This window comes from Stegostoma tigrinum, chromosome 9 (genome assembly GCF_030684315.1).
Source record: "Stegostoma tigrinum isolate sSteTig4 chromosome 9, sSteTig4.hap1, whole genome shotgun sequence".
Taxonomy (NCBI): domain Eukaryota; kingdom Metazoa; phylum Chordata; class Chondrichthyes; order Orectolobiformes; family Stegostomatidae; genus Stegostoma; species Stegostoma tigrinum.
Window position 1 is genome coordinate 80,848,094 of NC_081362.1, and position 22,495 is coordinate 80,870,588.

General features: G+C 43.0%; 1 protein-coding gene across 1 annotated transcript in view; it reads left to right on the forward strand.

Annotated features, from left to right (window-relative positions):
- The window catches only part of ttc27 (tetratricopeptide repeat domain 27), a 184,857-nt gene that overhangs the window by 84,189 nt on the left and 78,173 nt on the right, over window positions 1–22,495 (forward strand). The window contains exons 11-13 of the mRNA XM_059648684.1: window positions 17,296–17,391; window positions 17,846–17,968; window positions 22,003–22,230. Of these exons, the coding sequence (XP_059504667.1) occupies window positions 17,296–17,391; window positions 17,846–17,968; window positions 22,003–22,230 (447 nt within the window). The remainder of the gene's footprint in view (window positions 1–17,295; window positions 17,392–17,845; window positions 17,969–22,002; window positions 22,231–22,495) is intronic.

A 22,495-nucleotide genomic window follows, 5' to 3' on the forward strand; every position in this document is an offset into this window, starting at 1 on the left:
CCTGCTCCAGAATGATTTTAGCGATTATGATGAAAATTGTTTAGTGTATCGTGGTCACGTCCGAATATTGCTGGTGAACTGTTACGAGACGGTCCCACTGCCATACAGGATATAATGTCCCGTTCAAACTCATTTGTTGTCTGCTCACTCTTCCTGTACAATTTCATTGAGTCTGTGTAGATGAAAACTGGTGTGTTTGTTTTACTGTCAGGAAATACATAATGAAAACCTGGTGATCACAGCTTATTCCAGCTATAGATTTAGGAGAATGTTTTATAAAAATATAAATTCGTTTTAAGAGTGCCATGGCAAAAAGGACAGTCTTTGGACATGCTATCTAATCATTCAGTTTCTTGATTTAATGTATGATTTATTTAGTGTTTCTACATATACAACACTTTTCACCTGTATTTGTAACAAATACACATAATAAATACATGCGACAATAAATAATTAAATCAAGTCAAGTGTAGTTCATTTTGTTTGCAGTTTCGATATATTTATAAATTCTTATTCAATTTAATTAAAGCTCTGTTGTGAGGTTGAATGTCAATTAAAACCCTCAGGAATTATGAGATGTGAAGTCTTTTTGTGAAGAGTGGAGTCTTGATATAGACAGTTGACTCACGAGACTTGAGGGGGTTTTGGTAAGATTTTTGAGGGCTTGTCAATTTTTATTTTGCTTGAGAAATATTCCGGCGCTAGATCCTAGAAGATTTATAACCAGTCCTCCCTTAAGCCTTGGGCATAAGTTCAGCTGTGAATTGTACTGCCATTGGTAACGGACTTTCTCCTCTAATTTTAACCAGTAATTTTCAACATGTAACACTATCTGGTTCTGGTGTGACTGGCTTCCAAAATCAGGAAGTACAAATGGAAGATTCTACAAGGTGATACTATTCCAATCAGAAGCAGTTTCTCACTGTGTACTGCAAATGTGGACAGAAATGGTCACTGATTGTAGGGACAGTAAATTGTGTGTGTGTGTATAGTTGTGTGCATTGTCAGGAGTGGTGATAGAACTAAGTCTGTTGGGTTGGGAGGTTGCATGATCGGGGGTCGGGGAACGACCCTGGGGATTGAGATTTAAGTGTGAGGCCATAATATTTATTTCTTTAATACTCATTTATTTAAATTATCAGTTTATTGCTTTGGATTATTGCTCCGAAGTAGCTTAATGACATGGGATTGTGCAGAAAATGGGTGATTTTGCCAGTATCAGTGTTCATCCTTTACTTAATGCCACCCGTTATTTAAACTTTCTGTTTGTGAAGAAAGCCATGCACATGTTGGCTGCTTGCTTGCTTAAGAATTTCTTTGCTTGATGAGGTCTTAGTGAAGCTTAGCTATTCACGTCTTGACGTGATATTTCATAAATTGGTGATGGTTGTCCTTTTAGCCCACTGCTTTTCTGTAAACTAAAATTCATAATTTCAGCATTTTACACATTTGCTTTTTTATTTTAGCAAAATGAATGAATGAACTGGAATGGATAATCATACATAATGAATATTCACTCTGGAAAGTGGGTAGCAGTATTTCCACCTCTTCAGCTGTTCATTCTTGAATAATCGCAATTTCATCTCATACAGGAAATTACTATTCCTTCCTTTCTTATTCTAATCCGTCTATTGCTGTTGGAATGTAGATCCCATGATCGGAATGGTAAAAGTGACTTGCATCACAATATAGAAACAGCTTTCCTTTTCCACCCCACCCCCCCATTCCCCCGCCCCACCAACCCACAAAACTAGGCAATTAGCTGTGTCCTTTGGGACATGGTCAAATAGCATAGGATCTTCTAACCAAAATGAAGATGTGCTAAATGGTACAGATTTTGCAGTGTTATTACGTTATGTAAATGAGATCATGGGATTGTGTTAAGGTCATTTCTATGAAACTTCCAGCCTCTTCTCAGGAAAATATATTATTTTAGGTGAACTTGAAAACATCTGTAAAACTGTTGCTTGAAATAACCCTCACGCCATCACAATGTGTTACTATAGGAATTTATTAACAGTTGGATTATTTATTTTGTCAGCCAATGTTGTCTGAAGACCAGGAGGTCTTCCCTGACTTAGCTTATTAAAAAGAAGATTCTGAGTCATTTTGAGAATGTTAGATGTGTATTTGTGACACCAGAGCAGTAATGTGTGAACTTAGACAATGAACTTAGAATACTTAGACAAGTTCGGCAGACTAGTGACTCTTAGGTTAAACCACCACTAATTGACTCTCTGGAATGAGTGAGCAATCCTCTTGTCCTCTGAGTTTGCCTTTACCTCATCTATGCAGCTGTTTATGTGGGAACCTGGGCAATGAGATCTCAGGAGCCACCATTTGTTGCCTATCCCTAATTGCCCTTAAGCAGAATAGCTTGCCAGGATCATTTTAGAGTCCATTACTGTAGATCTGGAGTTGTGTAAGCTTAGCACAATGGATTTCCTTCCTCACAAGGACATTAGTGAACCAGATGGATTTTTACAACTATCAAAGATTGTTGTCATGATAAGAATTACTGACACTAGTTTTCAGTTCCAGGTTTATTATTTGCCTTTAGTTTCCTTCAGGGCTGTAGTGGGATTTGAATCTGCATCCCCAGAGGTTTAGAGACAGAAATAAAAGCAAAGTACAGCAGATGCTGGAGATCTGAAATAAAATCAAAGTGCTGGAAAGACTCATCAGGTCCAGCACCATCTCTGGGGAGAAAGGTTAAGGTTTTCATTCTAATATGACTTAAGAACAGTTCTGCTGAATTTCTCAAGCACTTTGTTTTTATTCCCCAGGGGATTAGCCAGTGCCCCTGGGTTACCAGTCCAGTTGCAATTTATCAAAGACCATAGAAGTGTAGAAAATTGGAACAGACCTTTTGGAATAATGTGTTCAATAGTGGTCTCCCTGCTATTGGAAAGATATTGTTAGATTTGAAAGGATTTGGAGAAGATTTACAACGATGTGGCTGGGGTTGGAGGGTTTGGGCTAGAGGGAAAGGCTGAATAGTCTGGGACTATTTTCCCTGTAGTGTTGGAGACCTGAGGGGTGACTTTTAGAGGTTTGTAAAATCATGAGGGGCATAGATCATCAAGATCTTTTCCCAGGGCAGGGGAGTCCAGAACTCGAGGGCATAGGTTTATGTTGAGAGGGGAAGATATGAAATGGACCTGGGGGCAACTTTTTCACATACAGGATGTTGTGTGTTAGAACAAGCTGCCAGAGGAAGTGGTTGGGCATTTAACAGGCGTCTGGATGGGTATATGAATAGGAAGGAGAATAGGCAAATGGGAATAGATTTAGTTGGGATATCTAGTTGTCATGGACAAGATGGACTGAAAGGTCTGTTTCCAAGCTGTACAACTTTATCACTCTATAACTTCAAGCCCTTGGAACCTCCTCTTTCATTCAGTATGATCATGGCTGCTCATCCAAGTTAGTTCCCTGTTCCCACTTTTACTCCATACTCTTTAATCCTTTTAACTTTAAGAACTATATCTGTCTTCTTCTTGAGATCAAACAATCAAGATACTATTTTTTAGCTTATTGAACCTTATAGCACATCACCAAATAGGCTTATTGTTTTGTAATGAATAATTCATGTTACTTGTGTTCAGAATCCTTGCCCTATTTCCTTAGCTTTGAATTAGCTGAATGTTCTCTTGTGAGTTCTATGTTTGACATGTTGGTTTTATCTCAGCCAATTTGATCCACAGGCTTGGTTTATCTGTGGTTGAGAAGCGTGAAGGAAGTCCATGCTTCAGCTGACTATGGATCATCCAGCCTGATATTGTAACTTGGAAAATGGCTTGAGATCAGAATAAAGAGATGTGGGGAACTAATTCTGTAAAAAGCCAAGAGGCCTTGCCTCTCAATTTCGTCAAGAAGTTATGCGTATCTATTTAATCGGTTATTTTGAGGAAATTATCGGGGCCTATATGAAGGGTTTATAAGTCTTGATAAAGTAACATGTAGGAGACTATAATACCCATGGTCTGTGGATTGGGAGATGGCTGAAAAATGGAAACAGAGTAAGAGTATTCAGGTGTTTTAGATTGACAAGACATTGCTACCAGTATGTCCATGAGAACTGTACCTAGGGCATTTTATCCCCATGTCAGTCAGTGAATCATAAATAGGCAAATTGGAATAATTTGTAACATTTGCTAATGACTCCAACTGAGGGGGCATGGCAAATGAGGAACAGAGGAGACTCTGTGTGAACAAAGGGACGTTAAAGTTTGCATGTAACTTCAACAAGACTGAATGACATTTACACAATTGGAATAGAGAATACAAGTACGTACATGATAAAAGTGGTGATACGGTGAGATCCAGATTTTGAATTTTTACTTTCCTGAAAGAAAAAGAACAGATGGAATTTATATTTGGCATATAAAGGAACTGGAAATATCATAGGAAGGACATCATGGAAGTAGTGTGGTGAGGACACATTAGGAGTGCCACCTGCCCCAAAGTCTAAGTGATCTATCTGTTGGGAACAATCGACATTTATGCTGAATAAACTTTCTTTCTTATCCTGCCCACCCTGTGAACAGTGCTGGCTGCAGACTTTAATTTATATTTCACAGCCACTGCTCAGGATGCATGACTGGGGAGGTACTGCAAAAACACGAGTTAATTGAACCTCACAAATAATGTCAAAAGTGAAGAAATTGTTCCAGCGATAGTACGAGTAGTTTATTTTTTCAGTCTTCACAATTCTCCTGCTGTGCACCAAGTTTTCGTAGCAACTTTTTTGGTGGCGAAACATATTTTGTGTTTTACCACTTTTTTGAAGGTAATTGAAAAAATAAATTGTGCTACAGGTTGTTTATTGATACAAGTCAGGGTCATAGTCACAGGAAGCATTTAATTTAATTGGCCTCTGATGTCAGACGTCTGTGGATTTCTACCAGTGTTCAGCAGCATACCAGCTCATGGCTGTTAAAATAGTAGACAGCCGTGCTGGCAGCTCATTACTGTCTCAGATATAGGCTCCATGCTTGTACTGAGACAGTGGGAGCTGACTCATAACAGCTGTAGTTGGCCGCTGCCTTTCCCATTTTAGCTGTGCTCTTTCTTCATAAGATTGGTAACAGTTTATTTGCTCTCTTTAATTACTAACTGAAAGTATAAAAGTATTCTAATGTTTAACTTTTACAAGTTGGATACCAAAGATTTCGTTTTTGCTATTCGATTTGGCTATCTCTGGAACAAGTATCTCAGCTCCTCATTGCAATCTGTTCTCACTTTTGATCATCACCTTGCTTGAAGGGGAATACCACTGGGGGCTGTTGTGGTGCAGGGTAGTGTCCCTACGTCTGAGCCAGGAAGCCTGGGTTCAAGTCCCATCTGCCCCAGAGGGTGTGTAATAACATCTCTGATTAGGTTGAGTAAAAATATCTGTTGTTCAGCAGGCTGACAAGGTCACCTGATGTTTCAGTTGAAAAGATGTTCAGAACTGCAAACAAGCTGAGCTGCAAGATACTGACAATTGGAGGTTGGAGAAACAGTGGCCTAGTGATATTGTCACTGGGTTCATTATCCAGGGGCGCAGAGGGTTGCTCTGAGAACATAGGTTCAAATCCTGAGCAGCTGGTGATCAAATAACGAAGGCTGAGAGGTCTCTGCCTCAGGAAAGACCTGGTTTCAAGTTCCCGACCTGCTTCAAAGGTGTATCAAAACATTTCTGAACAGAAAATATGTAAATGGATTACCATTTGCCCTTCTAAACTTGCTCCTCACAGCACTGATCCTATGTTTTCTTGTCTTTTTAAAGCTGAAGGAATTGTTGCTTGTTTATTTTCTCCATTATGTGTATTAATCTAATTCCATTGCCCAGACTCTGCCTGTTTCTGCGATAATGGGAACTGCAGATGCTGGAGAATCCGAGGTAACCAAGTGTGAAGCTGGATGAACACAGCAGGCCAAGCAGCATCTTAAGAGCATAAAAACTGACATTTCGGGCCTAAAGGGTCTAGGCCCGAAACATCAGCTTCTGTGCTCCTAAGATGCTGCTTGGCCTGCTATGTTCATCCAGCTCCACACTTTGTTATCTCTGCCTATTTCTGCCTCTGTTTCCAATATCCATCTAATTTTGCCTTAATTAATCCCTATGGTTAAGCTCCAATAATCCTCATGTAAAATAAAAACTCATCACTCATCTCTCAAATTTACAGTAACACCTCCCGTTATACATTGCCATATGAGAGAAAATAGTGTTTCTGCCGACTAAACTCTTTCTTATTATAAAGCTTTGCTAAATCTCCTCTGGTCCTCTCCATAGTGAAAACAATTCAACTATTTCATTTTCCCCTTTTGTCTATAGTTTCCTCATGTTATCAATATCCTGGTAATTGTACTCTGGATATGGCTTTGATATACTTTTTACTCTATTTAACATTTTTTCTGGCTGCATAGTTTTTCAGGAAATTATATATTTTAACTCCAGGATCTTGCTTTTCATTGTGCTTTCAATCATTGTATAACCCATTTCTTGTTTATCCTCCCAAAATGTAGAGCCTTTGCTAAGTTACAACCTCTACTTTGTTCATTTTTTTAAGTCATCTGCCTCTTTGTGAGGTCTTTTATAGTTCTCCACGTTGTTTGCCATATCTCTACCTTTGTGCTAAATTTAAGACTCTGCCCTATATACCACCTATTTTCATTAAGCATTAAATTGGTCTCAGTTGACCCCTGATATACATTTTTCACTAATCCAAGCAATTTTGTTTTTCCACTTCCAATCCATACCCAAACCTCTATCCATGTTGCCCTTTCAAAACAAACCCCTCAATTTTGTTAATAATCCTTTTTGTGACACACTGCACATTTCTGTTAGGAAACCTATATTGACTACTGAATGAAAACTGAAAGAAGTGTGGATGCTGTAAATCAGGAACAAAAACATGTTGCTGGAAAAGCTCAGCAGGTCTGGCAGCATCTGTGAAGAAAAAAATCAGAGTTAACATTTCGGGTCTAGTGACCCTTCCTCAGAACTGATGGTAGCTAGGAAACTGTCGGTTTATATGCAAAAAATAGGGAGGGGGGTGAGGTGAAGAGTAACGGTAGGATAGACCCAAAGAGAGACAAGAGCAGTTGGATAGACAAAGGAGTTGATAACGATTTGGCTCAGAAGGTGTCAATGGGGACTGTTAGTCGCTAACAATGGGCAGGGTGTAATGGCAGGTTATGTGATAACAAGGCCTGGTGAAGAGGGCCAGGACATGTGAGAGTATAGGCCTAAAATTACTGAACTCGATATTGAGTCTGGAGGGCTAGATTGACTAGTTTCCTATTATTGGTTACGTTTTCAAAAATCTGCATTTAAATTTGTCAAACGTGACCATCAGAACCTGGTGACCTAATAAACTTTTCAGTTATTTCAAAACCAAATACTCTGTCAATTGTAAGATAATAAAATGTGGGGCTGGATGAACACAGCAGGCCCAGCAGCATCTCAGGAGCACAAAAGCTGATGTTTCGGGCCTAGACCCTTCATCAGAGAGGGGGATGGGGAGAGGGTTCTGGAATAAATAGGGAGAGAGGGGGAGGTGGACCGAACATGGAGAGAAAAGAAGATAGGTGGAGAGGAGAGAGTATAGGTGGGGAGGTAGGGAGGGGATAGGTCAGTCCAGGGAAGACGGACAGGTCAAGGAGGTGGGATGAGGTTAGTAGGTAGATGGAGATGCGGCTTGGGGTGGGAGGAAGGGATGGGTAAGAGGAAGAACAGGTTAGGGAGGCAGAGACAGGCTGGGCTGGTTTTGGGATGCAGTGGGGGGAGGGGATGAGCTGGGCTGGTTGTGTGTTCCACTTTTTTCTTTAATACAACTGTGTTCCCAGTTCTGCTTTTGCTCCTTAAAAGAAATATAGTATCCTCAAGCTCCACCATTACAATCTTTCCTTCAATCTTGAGTGGGCCCTTCCTTTACCTAACTATTCACATGCGCATAAAAGCCTTTGTTATTTGTCCCCATATTTCTGCAATCCTTCCAATTTTTTGCAAAATACTATTCAATTTCTCTATTGGTTTTATTATTCGCAGACCTATTTGTTATTTATTCAGAAACCTTCCATTTAATATCCCACACCTTAGGAGCATTCATATGCAGAGGGGTCTGAGTGTGCACATCCCCAGATCCCTGAAAGTGACAACACAGTGGATGAGGTTGTCAAGAAGGTATACAACATGCTTACCTTCATTGGCTGGGGTATTGCATGTAAAAGTTGGCAAGTTGTATTACAGCTGTACAAACTTGAGTTAGGCCGTAATTGGAATGTTGCCTGCAGTTCTGGTCGCAACACTACCAGATGGACATGGAGAAGGTGCAGAGAATGTTTACCAGAATATTGCCTGGTCCGGAGGGTTTGAGTTATGAGGAGGGGTTGAAGAAACAAAGATTATTTTCACTGGAAAGACAGAGGCTGAGGGCCGACTTGGTAGAAGTCAAGAAAAATATAAGAGGCAGAGATAGAGTGAATAGTCAGAGGCTTTTTCCCAGGGTGGAAACATCAACTCCAAGAAGGCACAAGTTCACTGTGAGAGGGGGAAAGTTTCGGGGAGAAGTGCAGGGAAAATCTCTTTCACACAGAGGGTGGTGGGTGCATGGAATGCACTGCTAGTAGAGTAGTGGCAGCAGGCACATCAGCAACGCTTAAGGTGCGTCTTTTTAGACACGTGAATGGGAATTGGACAGAGGGATGGAAACCATGCATAGGCAATATGTAGCAGGCCTAAACAAACATGAGGAATGTCACAGGCTTCGTGGGCTGAATGGCCTGTTCCAATGCTGTATTGTTTAGTGCTTTCATTTTCACTGTAGTTGGAATGTCTTTTTTTTTTGTGTGCTTGACCACAGTCTTGTACTTTGCACTGCTGATCTATTGACCTGCTTGCTAATTTTTCTGACTGGCTAATTTGGGCTGACTTCCTTCTTACTCCAAACTTTGGATTTTTTTTTCTCCCTCCAGTCCAGCACACTTATCAGTACTTCTGTTGCATCAAGTTAAATTACTTGAGTAACCAGAAGCTGTTCTAGATAGTGATTAATTTAAAAAGCCTTTGGTCAGTCTTAAGGCGCAAACAAACATGTTTTTCATCACTCAATATGTGAAGTAATCCTGCCATAATTTCTATGTTGTTGCTGTTTAAATCTCTGATGATCATGTTCGTATGAAGCCTTCGGAAATCTTTTGTTATGGCTACACTTTAAAATTAAACACTAGCTGTTCTCCCCAGTATAGCTCATGACAAGTCTGGGCAACGGTTATGATGGCTAACAGCGACGATGGAGCTATGTTAGATATGTTCTGAGCCTTTTTTAAGGTCATTGCAATTCATCCATGCAGTGTGAATTAGGGCCATCCTGAGACTAATTATTAAGGACAGTTTCTGTAAATCAACTGCATGTAAGTCTTTGTATCAGAGATAATGGGTACTGCAGATGCTGGAGAATCCAAGATAACAAAGCGTGGAGCTGAATGAACACAGCAGGCCAAGCAGCATCTCAGGAGCACAAAAGCTGACGTTTCGGGCCTAGACCCTCCTTCAGAGAGTGGGATGGGGTGAGCGTTCTGGAATAAATAGGGAGAGAGGGGGAGGCGGACCGAAGATGGAGAGAAAAGTAGATAGGTGGGGAGGTAGGGAGGGGATAGGTCAGTCCAGGGAAGACGGACAGGTCAAGGAGGTGGGATGAGGTTAGTAGGTAGGAGACGGAGGTGCAACTTGAGGTGGGAGGAAGGGATGGGTGAGAGGAAGAACAGGTTAGGGAGGCAGAGACAGGCTGGGCTGGTTTTGGGATGCAGTGGGGGGAGGGGATGAGCTGGGCTGGTTGTGTGATGCAGTGGGGGGAGGGGACGAACTGGGCTGGTTTTGGGATGTGGTGGGGGAAGGGGAGATTTTGAAGCTGGTGAAGTCCACATTGATACCATTGGGCTGCAGGGTTCCCAAGCGGAATACGAGTTGCTGTTCCTGCAACCTTCGGGTGGCATCATTGTGGCACTGCAGGAGGCCCATGATGGACATGTCATCTAAAGAATGGGAGGGGGAGTTGAAATGGTTCGCAACTGGGAGGTGCAGTTGTTTATTGTGAACTGAGCGGAGGTGTTCTGCAAAGCGGTCCCCAAGCCTCCGCTTGGTTTCCCCAATGTAGAGGAAGCCACGCCGGGTACAATGCATACAGTATACCACATTGGCAGATGTGCAGGTGAACCTCTGCTTAATATGGAAAGTCATCTTGGGGCCTGGGATAGGGGTGAGGGAGGAGGTGTGGGGGCAAGTGTAGCATTTCCTGCGGTTGCAGGGGAAGATGCCGGGTGTGGTGGGGTTGGAGGGCAGTGTGGAGCGAACAAGGGAGTCAAGGAGAGAGTGGTCTCTCCGGAAAGCAGACAAGGGTGGGGATGGAAAAAGGTCTTGGGTGGTGGGGTCGGATTGTAGATGGCGGAAGTGTCGGAGGATGATGTGTTGTATCCGGAGGTTGGTGGGGTGGAGTGTGAGAACGAGGGGGATCCTCTTTGGGTGGTTGTGGCGGGGGGTGGGGTGTGAGGGATGTGTTGCGGGAAATGCAGTCAAGGGCGTTCTCGACCACTGTGGGGGGAAAGTTGCGGTCCTTGAAGAGCTTGGACATCTGGGATGTGCGGGAGTGGAATGCCTCATCCTGGGAGCAGATGTGGCAGAGGAGGAGGAATTGGCAATAGGGGATGGAATTTTTTCAGGAGGGTGGGTGGGAGGAGATGTATTCTAGGTAGCTATGGGAGTCGATGGGCTTGAAATGGACATCAGTTACAAGCTGGTTGCCTGAGATGGAGACAGAGAGGTCTAGGAAGGTGAGGGATGTGCTGGAGACGGCCCAGGTGAACTTGAGGTTGCGGTGGAAGGTGTTGGTGAAGTGGATGAACTGTTCGAGCTCCTCTGGGGAGCAAAAGGCGGCGCTGATACAGTCACCAATGTACCGGAGGAAGAGGTGGGGTTTGGGGCCTGTGTAGGTGCGGAAGAGGGACTGTTCCACGTACCCTACAAAGAGGCAGGCATAGCTGGGGCCCATGCGGGTACCCATGGCCACCCCCTTTGTCTGTAGGAAGCGGGAGGAATCGAAAGAGAAGCTGTTGAGGGTGAGGACGAGTTCGGCTAGGCGGATGAGGGTGTCGGTGGAGGGGTACTGGTCAGGCCTGCGGGACGGGAAGAAGCGGAGGGCCTTGAAGCCATCTGCATGCAGAATACAGGTGTATAGGGACTGGACGTCCATGGTGAAAGTGAGGTGTTGGGGGCCAGGGAATTGGAAGTTCCGGAGGAGGTGGAGGGCGTGGGTGGTGTCACGGACGTAGGTAGGGAGTTCCTGGACCAAAGGGGTAAAATGGAGTCCAGATAGGTGGAGATGAGTTCGGTGGGGCAGGAACAGGCTGAAACAATGGGTCGACCATGGCAGGCAGGTTACGGCTCATGGCCAACGCCGACAGAACACCGCCCACGGCCGACGCCGACGGAACCCCGCCCACAGCCGCCAAACTCATCGCTCCACCCCCAACCTTCACAGCCAGCCATCCCAGAGTAGACAGCCACACTGAGCCCTGTCGAATCTTCTTCATCCCCCCAGACCTCCCACTGACTGAGGACGAACGTTCTGCCCTAAGCAAGTGGCTCACCTTTGTCTCCCTACAACAACGCATCAATGAATACCAGTCACATTTGGACATAGAGCAGTTTTTCCGCCGCCTTCGCCTCCACGCTTACTTCTTCAACCGGGAGCCCAACCCTCCTTCCACTGACCCCTTCACCCGCTTCCAATACAAGTCCTCCTCCTGGACACCACCCCGAGGCCTCCTACCCTCCCTCGACCTCTTCATCTCCAACTGCCATCGAGACATTTACCGCCTCAACCTCTCCACCCCTCTTGCCCACTCCAACCTCTACCTCACAGAACGGGCAACCCTCCACTCCCTCCGCTACAACCCCAACCTCACCATCAAACACGTAGATAAGGGTGGTGCAGTGGTAGTGTGGCACACTGACCTCTACATCGCCAATGCCAAACGCCAACTCTCCAACACCACCTCCTACCGCCCCTCGATCATGACCCCACCCCCGAGCACCAAACCATCATCTCCAACACCATTCATGACCTCATCACCTCAAGGGACCTCCCACCCAGAACCTCCAACCTCTTTGTTCGCCAACCCCGCACGGCCCGTTTCTATCTCCTTCCCAAAATCCACAAACCAGCCCAGTTCGTCCCCTCCCCCCACTGCATCACACAACCAGCCCAGCTCATCCCCTCCCCCCACTGCATCCCTGAACCAACCCAGCCTGTCTCTCCCTCCCTAACCTGTTCTTCCTCTCCCCCATCCCTTCCTCCCACCTCAAGCTGCACCTCCATTTCCTACCTACTAACCTCATCCCACCTCCTTGACCTGTCCGTCTTCCCTGGACTGACCTATCCCCTCCCCACCTCTACTCTCCTCTCCACCTATCTTCTTTACTCTACATCTTTGGTCCGCCTACCCCTCTCTCCCTATTTATTCCAGAACCCTCACCCCATCCCCCTCTCTGATGAAGGGTCTAGGCCCGAAACGTCAGCTTTTATGCTCCTGAGATACTGCTTGGCCTCCTGTGTTCATCCAGCTTCACACTTTGTTATCTAGCATGTAAGTCTTTGGCTTCTGTCCTTGGGGACGAGGACATGTTATCAGTATTGAAGCCAGAAATGACTGTCTAGCTTTCCTTTTTTAAAGAAAAGAAAAAATCACGTGACAATTTAAAATCTGCACATTTTAAACTTTAATTACATATGTTAGTGCTAAGCTGAACTGAGTAAACTAAAGTATTCCACTTAGAAATGTTTTCTAGTTCATTTAGTGAAATGACTTTTCCAAAAAGACTGCTCTGAAATATACACCGCATTGTCATAACTTTGGAAGAAAAAGTTTAAGTGATCTTCAGCATGGTCTTTGATTTATGGGAGGGGTCATTTTCAATTGTTTTTCCGTATTTCCTGGTTGATTCGTTTTTATCCTGATTGACTATGAAAATCTTTTATAGATTGAGGCAATGTCTGCTCTTGTAGCTTAATGCCATACGTTACTCTAGTTTTATTGCTTTGTGTTTCTAGAGCAACTTGCAGGCATTTACTGTGAAAGTCTCCTTCTGCGTTGATTAGAAAGCAAGCTGACGATGGAGAAAAATAATAATAAGTCTTAAACCACGGTATGGAATATGACCATGAGCCACACTAACACTCAAATAGTGGGTAAAAAGTCTGGCTTGGGAAAGAGAGCAGAGTCGAGGTTTAGACATGAGGTGTGTCTAAGTAGACCCATACAGTCTGCCTGAGTGTAGACAAGTTGGGCTGCATCTCATGTCTTTTTGGCTAGGTTCAAGTTGTGTTGTGTATGTCAATGAGATTACCAAACTCGCAATATTAACTACATATCCTCCCCCATTCCAGCCCCATCTTTACCACCTGTCATTCCCAGAACAAATCGCCACTGGATATCTGCTTTGAAACTGGTTTCCTTGTGCCTGGGTCATCTTTGACATGTTTATGTGGATTCGCAATCCAGTATTGCCTTTCACAGCAAGTTAATGGCACAGCAGCCGCAAAACCCAGATGTCCATGGCACAAAGCTAACGTCGCTGCCTCTCCCTCGTCGCTGTTTCACCACCACACCACACGCTTTCCCTGTCTGTGACTATATCTGCTAAGTCAGTGCAACTCTGTCCCCAGTGCTCACTGTAGACCAACAGTTTGTCATGATCCAGTAGGGGAACATTGCGTACAGGCGAGCAGTCATGGTAACAGTCAGCACCATTATTCCCTCAATAATCAACCTTGAAAGGCACCTGAGACCTTCAAAAACAACCGCTACATGAGAATGCTCCACAATGTAGGAATCATGGCAGCTTGTAGGGTAGCAGCCACACCCCTCCAGAAAGTGGTCATGATTATCACAGATCACCTGACCATCAGTTAAATGGAATTCCCTCCTGTCGATGAATTTTGCAGCTTTGTGATGTGGCCACTATGAACCTATGAGAACCTAGCTCCATTCCCAAATCCTAGCTCCTGGGCTGCAGCACTGTTCAGGGCATGGGGTCACAGAATGAATTGGTGTGACCTTTCAGAGATGGCAGCAGTCACTAAGACTGAGAGATCCCACATGGGTCACCTCTCACTCCCTGGAAGGAGCCAGTCTCAGAAAAGTTTAGTTTGGCCATCACCTTCACAGCCAATGGGAGAGGATGACCTCACATTTCCACTCAGGACCTGCCCCGGCTCCCAGCAGAGTTCTGTTACAGTGTCCTGGGACATATATGGAGCATGCGTTAATAGTATGCCTTGCTCATTCCACAGGAGATGAAACTGGAGCCAAAGCTCCGCACCACCTCCGCATCCTGTCGGGTATTGCAGCAGGAACCTCTCACTGAGCTGGGTGTTCTCATCTTCCATGGTGGCCTGCATCCGTTGCTGGCCCTGGTCGTCCTGCATTCACCTTCACCTTGTTAGGTCGGCTGTCACAACAATCAACGTTCAACCAGCAGCAGAGCACCAGATCTCATTGGAAATGATCCATGTTGGAAACAGGAGAGAAAGAGCCATAATTGGCCTACCCCCGTAGCTGATGACTGAGCACACCTCTGCATACAGTGCAACATTGCTGTACCCTGAGAACAAAAGGCACACCCCAATTTGCCTTGAGTCTCCCTGTGTTACTGCCTTTGTAAAGACGTTTGCAATTTTCCCCACCCTTCACTCCCCTACCCCTCTGGCAGTGCCCCTACACATCCTCCTTACACCCTTCTCAGCAGTTGTTAGATGTTAAACAAACCACCAAGACTCTGTTCACCACAGACCTCTGATCAGGTTGCATGAGCAGCCTCTAGACACGACTGACCAAGCTCCAACTCCTGTGTTTCCAGCTCCATGGCATGACAGTACATGATTGCTTGACAGCTTGTGATGGCCTTATAGGACTGACCATTGCATACTCCCCAAACTATGCTGAGACAGATCCCTTGACCATCAACACTCCATGTGGATGACTGATTGTGGCTGGACTGTGACTGACAGTACTGCAACTCCCTGACCTGGTGGTTGAGGGAGAGAGAAAAGATAGCCCTATTGTACAGAGACATTTTGTTCAGAGGGAAGGTTTTTGTTTTCTAACCTACTCCTTATGGTCATTATTTTTAATTCTTGTGATGAAAGTCCATTTATATTACCATTGTTATTTCAGAACCTGGGTTCTAAAGTGGAAGAAACTGGATTTAGTTTTGAGTTCTGTGAAGGTGTAGTTTCTTTAAAGGTCAGAAAGCCATTTTGAATAGTGAGTTCAGCGTAGCATTTACAAGAAGTGATATGATTTTAGCTAAATGATCAGCAAGCTCCCTGGGGAGAAAGTTGCCAAGGTATTTTGTGAATCCCGGCGACAGCGAATGAGATGGAAGTCGGTCTATGTTGGGGAAAAGACATAACAGCAGAGGTACGGTTATTATTAGTCTCCAAACGTTTAGGGCTCAGCAAAATTCCTGAGGTGTTTCGATGTCAGTAATAAGAAAGATCCAGAAGCAGAAAGCTGTAGGGGCAGCAGAGTGAAAAACATCCTGTAATTGACAAAGCTGTTGAAGATTGCAGTGAACTGAGTTAACAGTTTGAGATAACAAGGTGTAGAGCTGGATGAACACAGCAGGCCACACAGCATCAGAGGAGCAGGAATGCTGACATTTCGCGCCTAGACCCTTCTTTCAGAAAGAAGAAAGACCTAGGCGCAAAACATCAGCCTTCATGCTCCTCTGATGCTGCTTAGCCTGCTGTGTTCATCCATAGTTATCGCAGTTCCTACTATCTGAGTTAACAGTTTGTTTTAAAGGTCTCAGTGCAAAGATATCAACCAACGAAAATAAATAGAGTGAATGCATTGTAATTTGTTGAAAGTAAATTGAATGCACCCCTACCAGCAGATCAGGAAGCTTCAATGTGGAGATATGGGTGACTCTTCACTAATCATTTGTTAGATTATTGCTGCAATAAAAAGGATTAGCCATTCTTCTTGATGTTTGTACTGAGACGGTTCCAGTAGTTGTTATCTAGTATAATTTGTGTTTCCCTTTTGTGTGATAAAATTTTATGTTCTTTTGTTAAAGTACTTTTGTAGCCTCTTGTGATATGTTCAGTGACTGATCTCCAGAGTAAACAAAAAGAAAAATATGGTCTGTCAAACCAGGTTTCACTCTGGTATCCAAGGTAACAAAGTGTGTAGCTGGATGAACACAGCAGGCCAAGCAGCATCTCAGGAGCACAAAAGCTGACGTTTCGGGCCTAGACCCTTCATCAGAGAGCTCTCTGATGAAGGATCTAGGCCCGAAACGTCAGCTTTTGTGCTCCTGAGATGCTGCTTGGCCTGCTGTGTTCATCCAGCTACACACGTTGTTATCTTGGATTCTCCAGCACCTGCAGTTCCCATTATCTCTGTTCACTCTGGTATCTGACTTGTCCAAAGGTACCACTAGCAGCGATCATAACGCTCTTGTACATTGATCTGTTAATCGCATCTGAGCTGGAGTGCCGTATTTCTTGACATTTGTTGTCCTGTAATATTTTACTGGTCACCATCAGAAGTTTGTCTTGAATCATAGCCTGAGAGAAAAATGGACCAGCTAGTAGAAATCACTTGCATCGTTTTAATTTCTTCCTGTCTCGGCTTCTGAGTTTTTTGACGTATGTTGTAGATTCTTCCACCTTTCAGAAAAAAAAAGTAACAAACGGTGTTTGTGTTCCTGCTACCCAGCCTTATTTTTAAAAGTTCAGTTATGGGATGAGGGGATAGCTGGCTGGAAGATCTTTTATTGCCCATTGTAGTTGCTGTTGATTCCCTGTGAGATTCAGTTCATTGGGCATTGGACATACTTTGTTTTCTTCTCTTATGTAGACAGATGTAGTCATCAGCCTTGCCTGTAAATTCTTCAAACATGGTGTGTTCCATCCTGTTCTCTATGACTATTCACGTGTATACTCAATTCCATAAGGATGCTAAATAATGATTTTCCATACCCGATCAGAGGGGAACGGAAAACAACTTTGCTACATGTACCACCACCTTAGAGGAGGTTATCTGATATGGAGATAACAGAGCTGGATGAACACAGCAGCCAAGCAGCATCAGAGGAGCAGGAAAGCTGGCGTTTCGGGCCTGCTGTGTTCATCCAACTCTGCACCTTGTTATCTCAGATTCTGCAGCATTTGCAGTTCCTACTCTGTGATTTGGATTTTACTGTATGGTGTAAATTAATGCTTTACTTTTCCTGCTTAGGCTCTTGCAGATCACTTTGAAGACAAGACCACATCTATAGTGGAACGTTTAAAGATCTTCTACTGTTGTCAAGTGCCTCCACACTATGCTGTCCAGGTATGTGTATGAATCTTTAATGTCCTTTTCATCTCTTAAAGAGCATAATGGGACTAGTTTAGCATCTTACGCAAGTAGTGCTGTCTCAGTATAGCACAAGATGACAATCTAATTTTTGTGTCAGAACCTTGTGGATTCTGAGACTTCGACACATTCTGATTCAGACTTGAGAACGTGACCACTAAGCCAAGTGGAAACCTGAAATGTGTTTTTTTCCAGGTTTCTGTTTGATTTTTCTGTTTTACTGCAGTGTAAGTTGTTGTCACCCGGTCTCAGAGTGCACTGAATTTGGCAACAAAATTAGCATCCGAATTCACTTAGACTTTGAGAAATTTCTTCTTCGGCAGTCATCGTTTAAAGCTCCCTTAGAGCAAATGTTCTTTATGTCATATGAAGAATAAATCAGATGAATATTTTGTTGGAGTTCTTAAAAACTTTTATCCTTTTCTATTAGCGTCAGCTTGCGACTCTTCTGTTTGACCTGGGATGTACTAGCTCAGCTCAACAGATCTTTGAGCAGTTAGAGATGTGGGAAGATGTTGTTATTTGCTACGAAAGAATTGGACAACATGGAAAGGTGAGTGAACACTCCTCTTGGAGCGAACAGTTGGGCTGTGTTTCGCACAGGTTATCTTTGGATTTTTGTTTTCATGGAAATTACGACAAAAAGATAAGAACAAGGTATTCTTTCAACCTGCTTGTTCTCAGTAATTTGAGAGTTCTAGCATTGAATTGAATACAAAATCTGCCTCTGTACAATATTAACTAAATTTTATCAGTTTGTTCTATAAGTCTTTGAAATCTTGGGAAGAAAAGATTTATGAAAAAGGGGATGTTCTTTTAAAAGGTGCAGTTTAAAATTGTGGTTCTTTGTTTTTAACAGTTACAGCTGCTTACTCAGGCACAAATTGCAGTGAAAAACAATTGTCTTCTAGCAAAGATTCATAATTTTTGTTTCTCATAAGGATGGTTTACAAATAACTGGTGTAATTTTGTAAAACCTATATTAGACATCCAGACATTTTCTGTTTCACATTAATTCTTTAGGTCCAAAAGAAGAATTAGCATTCTACACTGTAGAGACTTCCTTTATTTTAATATACTCGGATCTATAGACTTTGCAGTGTTCAAAGCCTTCAGGCATTTCTTAACATTTTTAAACTTTGTTTTCTTTTAAGGGATGTGTGTGTCACTGACAAGGTCTGCATTTGCTATCCACCCATCTCCTGCTTCATCAACGATCTTTCCTTCATTATATAGTCAGAACTAGGAGTGTTTATTGATGAATGCACATGTTCAGCCCCATTCATGACGAGTCAGGCACTGAAGCTATCCATATTCAAATATAGCCTGCACAATATCCAGGTTTGGGCTGATACATGACAAGTAGCATTTGCACCACACAGAAGCCAGGCAATGACCAGTTCCAAGAAGAGAAAACTTAACCATCATCTCTGGACATTCAGTTGCATTTTCATCACTAAATCTCCCACTCACCATCCAATGATTAACATTGAGCAAAAATTGAACTGGACCAACCATATAAATATTGTGGCGACAAGAGCATGTCAGAAGTAAGGAATTCTAAGCCGAGTCAGTCATTTCCTGACTCCCCGCTCCGACAAGACAGGAGTATGAGGGCATACTCTCCATTGTTTGGATGGGTACAGCTCCAGCAACACTCAAGCTCAACACCATCCAGGACGATACAACACACTTGATTGGCACCACATTGACCACCTTCAGAACTCAATGTCTACACTACCAAAGGACTGTGGCAGCAGTGTTTATCATTTACAGTGTGCACTACAACAGCTTACTACAGTATCATCGTGGCATCTTCTAAACTCCTACTCTCTGTCCCCTAAACCGTAACCCTCGATCCCTCCTTCCCCAACAACCAAGCCTCACACCATCATGACCCTAGTAGCTGATCACTGCCCCATCAGTGTTGCTGAGTCAAAGTCCTGGGTCTCAGGACGGCTCACCACCACCTTCTCAAGTGCAGTTAGAGATGGGCAATAAATAGTGCCCTATCAACGATGCCACATCATATGAATCAATAATTTTTTTAAAAAATGCTCTTGCACTAAGTGATTTGTTCAGCCATTTCAGCTGACAGTTAAGCGTAAACTACATTTCTTTGAATCTGGAATCAGCTAGTTTCCCATTCCAGGTGATCTTTTAGGGAATTGAATGATAGATGGATTAAGCTTCGCTGATACTGCTGACTTTCCAGCTTAATACATCATCAGGATTCACTGATGAATAATGATTATTTTGGTGAGGGGAGAAAGACTGACAACAAGAAAAATAATCTTGTTTCTTGAAAACTTTTGATGTTGATTTATAATAAAGGATTAGAAGTGGAATTAACTTCTAATCTCTCTTTGTTTTCGTAGTACTTTTTCTGCTCAGCGTTTCCTTTCCATTTTTTTTTGATTTAAAAAAAAACTTCCCTTGTCAAAGCTACATTTTTGCAGACAGTTGTATTGAAGCTTGTTGTATTAGTTTGGTAGGAGGTTGGAGGATGAGAAAAAAGCCAGACATTTTGCACTAGCAGGGCTTACCCATGCTGAGCTGCTGAGAAGAAAGTGTTGAACAGCCAGACTGACAGAAGTTGCAATATTTTTTAACCACACAAATTGAGACACTCAATTTCCATGTGGCGCCGTGGTTGGTCCCCTGCTCAGAATGAACATTTGTGTCTGGTAGTATAGTACACTGTAGTTTTTTATTCTACTGCTAATCACTGGATGTGGAAATTAGCTTATGATATTGATGTTGGCACTAACTCTGTGACCTAGTGCCAGAGTTTGAGTGATGGTATAAAACTATGCCAGTCCATAAGAAGGAGCCAATTCATCTTGTTTATTGAGTATACCAGGCTTTGCTTCCCTGATGAAGCAGTCTACCGAGAAGCACGGAAAAAGGGACTCAAACAATATGTTTTCATTATTGAAGACTGTTCAGAATGATCTTTGAAAACCACAGCCGCAAAATGTATTTAATTCTTTTAAATCCTCATTTTCCATGCTACCTCGCAAAATACAAATGTGCTTTTTACTGTAACTTCGTGTACAAAAAAACCCTTTTGCTTGATGCTCTGGTTATCAAAAATTAATTCATCACAGCTGAGAACAAGATGTCGAATAATTATTACTGTTTGACACTGATTGCCCAGAAGTTCACAGTATCATGGCTTCAGTAGTTCTGTGAAAAGGTAAAAAATACAATATAGGTAAAATGCGTCAAGATTCATTTCACTCTGAATGTGGGAATAACAAGCCTTTTGGTAGGTCATAATATCAGTGAAGGCTTTGGTAATGATGAAAGGTAATGCTGTGGGCTTCACAGCAATGATGCTGTGTTGAAAGAATTAAACTGAGGTCTACCACACAGTCACCACCCACGTCAATGAGTGGCCAGATAAGGGCTATTACCATGATAGTAGGGATTAGAAACTTCACTTCCGTGGACAGACGTTAGAAATTAAGATTTCTCTCCTTTGGGTGGGAAGGTTAAGGTGAAATTTAATAGCACCGTTCAAAATTAGGTGCTTTGACAGTTGTATCTTTAATCATTGGAAAGTTGTAACCAGAGGTGAAATATTTGAAATAATTTGCAAAAAAATAGGGAGATGAGAAATGATCTTACACGAATTATGATTTGAAATGCGCTGATTGAAAGGGCAGTGGAAGTAGATTCACTCGTAGCTTTCTAACAAATTGGACAAATACTTGAGAAGAATACTTGAAAGTTGAGATAGACTAGTCTTTATCCTTTGGGACAAAGGGCAGTGAGGCAAGATTTGCTTGAGATGTACAAAATTTAGAGACACCTGGAAAGTTTGGAAGGGGAAAAGCCTATTTACTTCAGCAGCTACTAGCATCAATAGACTTAAACCGATTGGCAGAAAGATTTAGGGTAAATGGGGAAGCTGTTTTTCATTCAGAGGATGGTACAGGCCTTGAAATTGTTGCCAGAAATAGAGGCAGAAACCTTTGATTTATTTATAAGAAGACTCAATTGCTGTACCAGCAGCTCTGTGAAATCAATGCTGGAAATGAGATTAGACTAAGTGACTCTTTTGTTTTGGGCTGGTGCAGACATTATAAACCAAGTGGATTCTTTTGTGCTGTGAATTTTCTATGATTCTAGAAGAACCATTTTCACTGGCATGCAGAAAGAGCTGGGGAGCGTGACTAATTGGAGAGCTTGTTGAGAGAGCCAGCACACATACAAATGTCCACCTTCAGTGTTCTATGATTCTCTTGTTTAATTATCTCCCATACCTAGTATATTGCAAATAAGCTTCAATACCACAAAAAACCTGTTTATTACATCCTTTAATGAGTTCATGTTGCTGATGAAAGCAAATTTGTGAATCACAGTTCTTTGGAAAAGCACTGGGTGGAGATTGAGGACCTACATGTACACAATAAGGACCGCAGATACTGGAAGCCAGAATCTACAGACGTGAGGCTGGAAAAGCACAGCCAGTCAGCATCAGAGAAGTAGGAAAGCCCGTGTTTCAGGCCAAAACTCGTTAACAAAGGAATGTTGCTGGACTTGTCTAGGGTTTCATTGCATCTTCTTGTCATTTTTCAGGCAGAAGAGGTTCTTCGCAGAGAGCTCGAGAAGAAGGAGACACCTGCTTTGTACTGTCTCTTGGGAGATGTGCTGAATGACCACCAGTACTACGACAAGGCCTGGGAGCTATCCAATTATCGCAGTGCCCGTGCTCAGCGCTCCAAAGGGCTGCTGCACCTCCGTAACCATGAGCTCAGACAATGTGTGGAATGCTTTGAGCGATCAGTGCAGATCAACTGCTTACAGGTGGGGAGACAAGTTAATTTTCAAGTTATTCATCTTCTCTTGTTGAGCTTAATGTTTTGTGGTAAGATAAAGTAGGTTCTGAATTGTATCGAAGGGAGGTGTTTGTATTGAAACCTTCATACTTTTAATATGTCATTTCACACCTGCCAGTAATTTTCAGTCAATACCATCATTTCCTGGTTGATTTGTGTAGTCTGTGTTTCTTCTGAGCCAATAGGTCCACTGCCTGCAATCAGTCAGACCCACTGGACATCGTTGCAATGTA